This window comes from Theobroma cacao, chromosome 8, assembly GCF_000208745.1.
Source record: "Theobroma cacao cultivar B97-61/B2 chromosome 8, Criollo_cocoa_genome_V2, whole genome shotgun sequence".
Classification (NCBI taxonomy): Eukaryota; Viridiplantae; Streptophyta; class Magnoliopsida; order Malvales; family Malvaceae; genus Theobroma; species Theobroma cacao.
The window spans coordinates 9,819,500-9,825,432 of record NC_030857.1 but is presented as its reverse complement, the minus strand read 5'-3'; the positions used below and the strand labels follow the sequence as shown (position 1 = coordinate 9,825,432).

Sequence of the window (5,933 nt, the reverse complement as noted above, 5' to 3'; positions counted from 1 at the left end):
TTCACTTTGTATTGTTACGAGCTAGGTGTAGGACAATTTTTTTTATATTTATCTTATTACTAAAAATTCCTTGTTTCCTTTAAAATAATAAATTTCCCAATTCAGTACGGACAAATTAAATGAACAAAGCACTTTGACGGAATAGCCTGGAGGGTGTAACCTGCTAATAATCTAATAGCAAGTTCAAATGAACCTTCACAAGATGTCTTGCTTAAGAGTTCTAGTCAAAACCAAATTCCTCCTTCAATGAACCCCTTGCTGGAGGAAAGAAAATGTGGTTCACGTTCCATTATTTAAGAACTCTGTTTGTTAATTGCCAGGAAATCATCCAGTATGAGAATTTTTATTTATATACTTTAACGTTTTAAACTTATACAATAAAATAATGCTTTTTCGTATCATAATCATCCATCTCAATATTCAAACTTAAAATGAGCCGATGTATTTGAAACAAGAAAATTGGGTAAATGTGAAATTTCATGCTCCTTTAAAAATATTCCTATTAATTTCTTTGCTCATATCTTTTATTTAGTTTTAAAGGAACCCTTCATTCATCTACCATGATTGGAGACCCTAGCTAGCTATTTAATTTTATTCATTTATATCTTGCTATATTTGCTGGTAGCAATATGTTGGCCAACAATTTTAGCACAGTTTAAGCCAGAAAAGCCAAAAATATAGCAAAAAGTATTAACTATTCTACAAAGTATAATAAATTCATATTGCCAGCATATAATTCCTGCTTTGCATTTTCAGTTAAAATTAGTAAACATTATTCAGACTATACAACTATTAATTGAACGAACTCACGTAACGAAAAGATATATAATGTACTGAAAAATCTAAAAAGGTCTTTTTTTGGCAAAAAAATTAAAAAGTTATTCAATTAGATTACAATTCTATATAGGAGTAATTTACTTGAAGTTTTAACCGTATTAAAAAATTTTATTATCAAATGAACCTTCAGATAAGCAGAACGAGATTTATATGAAAGTGATTTGTTGAGAAGTCGGATTTTCAAATCCACAGGTTACAAAGTAGATTAATCACAAACACTAGTATTAGCATCCAGTCAATGAATTTACAATCTCCTTACATTGTCAAAATAATGAGAAAATTGTAAACTGTTCAGGTGGTGACTTTGATGGGGGAAAAGCCAACAGCATTGTTCATTAATAGTCCGGATGCAATATTGGATTAATCAAAGGTGTAAGTAGTATCATAAGATGGGATGACATAAACATATTACAGAGATACTAGTATTTTTCCGTGACTGTTGAGCTTACCATACGATTCTGCTGTTGCAGAGTAAGAGTTTTGAACTCAATCAAATTTACTACTTTCCTTGTAACTTTTAATTATCATTATCATGCAATATGTAATGTGTATAGTACGATGTCACACAACACCATATAATATTAATAAAAAATTATATGTATTTATAATTATATCGCAATCTTACGATACGGAGAGGTGTATCACACGATACGATCAATACACTTCTTATAAGCTAAATTTTAATTAATTATTAACAAATTTATTTTTTATTATTTTTTGAGTTGAAATATGAAAAATTATATTTTAAGAATTTCAATCTTTAGATTTTAATAAAAAAAATATAAAAAGAATCGAATTCCTTTTTAATTTTAACATGATAAATGTTTTTAATTTTTAATTAATAAATTAATATGAATGTATTATATTTTATTTAAAAATCTATATTATTAAAGAATATGTTGAAAGTTTAAATTAAAAAAAATTAATAATCTTTTCAGTTTACATCTTATAATCTTTAATTTTGTTAAAAAGTAATATTTTTAATTTTATTAATTTTAAAATTTTTATCGTATCTTACAATATTCAAATGTTAAAAAAATAAGATTTTGATATACGATATTATCTTGAATTTCGAAAAATTCATGGTAAAAAATGTTGATTGGGACTGGGAGGTAGGTGAAGCTCAACCCCATTGCTTCAAGGTGTAGGTACAGGTCAATCATCAAAGAAATATTCAAGATTTTAGGTGTAGAATAAAGTTTGGGTTATGTAGTGCACATCAGTTGTCCAAGGTTTACAATTGGCAGTATCCATTAAAGCACAGTTAGAAAAAGTTTGGATATGCATAAGTTTTATATTTCTATTGATAGCTTTTGATAATTTTTTGTTCTTCCCGAAGCGGTAAGTTCAGTCCAGGTTAACTTAGGCTATTTGGTTCTGTGTTGTTTGATTCTCTCAAGATACTACTAGGCAATCTTCTGCTCTTTGGCTTATAGATTGATTGCTACTATTTGGTTCCCATAAACTTTGTATTCACTTACTTCTTCAGGAAACTGATCAATGTAGTTTATTAATTTCCAGAGACACATATTTGTTGAAGTATGGCAGACTCTGCTGCTCATGCTTCATATCAGATTGGTTTCTGCTGCTTCGGTCAAGTTTGATTCGTTTAAGTGTTGGTTTTCCACTTCAGGTTTCATATTTGCTTGCTTTGATAAGCTCTTTCAGCAGTAATTCCATGTCAGTCAAGTTTTCTGTCATTGGAGTGTTGGTTCTCAGCCTAGCTTCATATCTCTCTGCAATGCTAGATTTTTGACTCAATTGCATACCTTCGCAGAAGACTTTCGTGTATGGATGCGATGTTCTTAGTTGAGATATTTTAAGTTCAACATTATTTAAGGGGACAATATTTCAGTTATAGTGAGAGTAGTTGATGACTAAAGTGATCAACACTGACTTGCCTCTCTCTCTCTCTCTCTATATATATATTGCTCAGCCAATAATGAGGATTTCGTTAATATTCTGCTTGTAGCAGCAAGGAGTCAGCCAAATAGCTGCTCCAAAAGATTACAATCGCCCAAGGCTTCCAGCTTACAGATGAGAGTAATAACACTAACTGGTTTAAAAATAATCCACTCGTGGTTCTGCATCAGATCACAAGTGCAGCAGTCTCTTTCAGTTAGCTGCTGCAAGACTTTGAGCGCATTGTGTGTGTGTGAGCTGCTGCAATCCAACAATATTGTTAGAATAAGTGAATAACGCAAGTCAATAAAAGGAGAGAGCATTTTGGAAAGATCCTTCATTTTTATTAGTCACACAGAAAATTATACATTCACCCAAACATTGGCTCATTGGATGGTGCATGATCCCTTCCCTAAAGAGCAGGTTCAAATCCTCTCTCTCTCAATTATAAAAAAAAAAAAACAACAGAAAATTATACATATGCATTCAAGCAGGCTATCCTGTTTTCCTCAAGAATGGACAGCTCAAAGCCACCTGATCAGTGCCAGTACTACCCAGTTTAGCACCTTTCATAAGACCTCCAAGCAGCTCTCCACGATCAAAAAAGAACTCTATCTTCAAGATTTTCATCTGTTCATCGACCTATTTCAACAGAGAAATGCAGAATTTATTCACAGTATAGAAGAGAAAAGAACCAAGAATTATAGGAGTTAACATGTACCTCCACAGTTGATATTCCGTACAATTCTACTAGTTCCCCAGTTGCGGCATGGCCTTTGAAAGGACCCTCCATATAACCCCAGTGCCTGAACTTGTACACAATCAGTGGAGGCCCTGAATAAACCTGAATAACTTCCAGAGCAAACCCTCTTGGAAACGCTGTTGTGAAGGCAACATGAGAGGAATCTGCAGTTTCCTCTGCTGGGTTGTAGCCCCTCAAGTTCTCTGGTAAGGATGTTTGCATGAAGGAGTTATATCCTCCCCAAAGCTTTCTCTTTTCTTCCAAAGTCAAAGGTTTCCTTCCTGAATATTATGACAAAAAATCAGGGCTTCTTTCAGTTTTTTGGTCTTTGACCAATGATAAGATAAAACTAAGATGGATCTTAATGATGAAAAAGTGGAAAAGAAGTGGTGATCATACCGTTTACACTGACAGTATAGTTCTCCAGATTAATCGACTTGAAGTCCTCAAAGGATATTTTGTTGAACATTTCCATTTCCCATGTCTTGACAAGGTTCTGGACCTTTTCTTCAAGTGATCCAGGAGGCCATATCTGTCATCAACATAATGAAAAACCAGACAGTCATACTGATTAGTGACACATTGAATACATATACTGCTACACACCCATGTATATTGTACAGAGGAAAAAGAAACCTTAGTTCTGCCTTCTTCAAAGAGCTTGTTAACAACATCATAGTTAGGAGGAGTACCAAACTTCCACTTAGTGTTCTTTTCACCCTCTCCGTGTAAGTAAGAACGGTACTTGTCCTCCTGAGTGACAGAGGAAGCCATTTTCTCAGACAACAAAAATTTTAAGCAATTATTGGTTTCAAGCATACAACGGAAAACAAGGGATCTTAATAGATCAATATTTGAATAATGGTCGTTTCCTTTTAACTCTTTTTTATACGGACTAGGTTCATCTGCACTGGATAAACAAACTCCGCCATGACTTGCATGTGGTGAGCAACCAGTCAAAGTTTTTTTTTTTTTTTTTTATTTGAAAAGTAAAGAGTTTCATTAACAGAGGCCACAAAATGACCCTCCAATACTGTACATTTGACCAAGCAAAGTGTCTCCCTACCAGTCAAAGTTGGTAGTGGAAATTCTTGATGCCCAAGGTTCCAACCCAACTTGCATATAACAAGGATTAGTCAAATTTTTTGGAGGACTTTGGATATAAGAAAATAATTTCATTTTGAAAAAAATGATCAAAATGTTTTACCTCCAAAATTATTTGGGTAATCAGATTATTAGTGGTTGATTATGAAACTAAAGAGAATGAATGTGCTTGTAAACAATTCAATTTCTTAATTAACGGGATAAAATATTTTCCGTAGCAATTATTCACTTTATATTGTTACAAGTTAGGAGTGATCTTGATAGGACAATCTTTTATATTTATCTTACTAATAAAAATTCTTATTCTTTACCTTTCAACACAAATAAATTCCCTAATACAGTTCTGACAAATTAATAAATGATCAAAAAACTTTGAAGGAATGGCCACTAGGGTGTAACCTGTTAATAATCTAACAGTAAGCTAATTTAAATGAACCTCGACAAAATCGAAGAAAAATTGAATAAATTGAAATTTCGTGCTGCTTCAAAAATATTTCTATTATTCTCTTTGCTGCTATCTTTTATTTTGTTTTAAAGGAACCCTTTATCCATCTATTATGATTATTATGATTGGAGATTTTTTTTTTAGAAAAAATGAGTTTGATTAAATACCAAGGGAACCTTAGGTTACCTCCTTATATTGATTTTGCCAGGTTATGCCCCTCACAAAGGAACCAGGGGTGTACCAAAACAAAATCATATCAACAATTCATAAAAACCTCAATCCTTAAAAGTAAAAAATAAAAAATCCCTACCCTGTACAATCAGAACAATATGCAAAAGATCCCCTGTACACAGAAAGGGAGAAGCACAATCAAACTTTTCCACTACCAGCAGCCTACAAATCCCACGGGCAGGTTCGAGAAAGACAAGACAAACGCACTTTCAAACGCAAAGGAAACCAAACTTGTAGAGTGTTCCTCTTACCAACCGACTCAGCTGCTTATCTCTTCACCCGCTCTTTCACCGCTGCTTTGGTTTTCATCCCATATATTCAGCAGTCAAGGCGGCTCAATAAGTTCAAAGATTTAAAATTAAATAATTTTTTTTAAATTAAAATTAAAAAAAAAATTATTAAAATTTTATTCTTCTAACGTAACGTATAGGAATTTACCGAATAGTTCGAGTCAAATCTTGAAAAAAAGCTAAAAAATGCCGTTTGATGAGTTTTCAAGATGTAAAATTTGTAATTAAATTTTTATAATCAAGTTTCTCTAATATTTTTTTTTCAAATGATAATATAATCAATTCATTTAATAAGATTTTATTAATTTTAGTTTTGAAAAACTTCTTTCTGAAGTAACATTTACTAAAATTATTAATTTTATTCTAAAAGCAATATATATAT

The 5,933-nt window shown here is 32.1% G+C and overlaps 1 protein-coding gene across 1 annotated transcript; it reads right to left on the bottom strand.

Annotated features, from left to right (window-relative positions):
• LOC18592550 (pathogen-related protein) lies at positions 3,062 to 4,454 on the bottom strand. The gene is made up of 4 exons (XM_018125355.1): positions 4,118 to 4,454; positions 3,881 to 4,013; positions 3,461 to 3,762; positions 3,062 to 3,381 (listed from the first exon to the last, which is right to left on the bottom strand). The coding sequence occupies exons 1-4, from the start codon at positions 4,298 to 4,300 to the stop codon at positions 3,235 to 3,237; spliced, it is 765 nt and encodes a 254-aa protein (XP_017980844.1). The 5' UTR covers positions 4,301 to 4,454; the 3' UTR covers positions 3,062 to 3,234.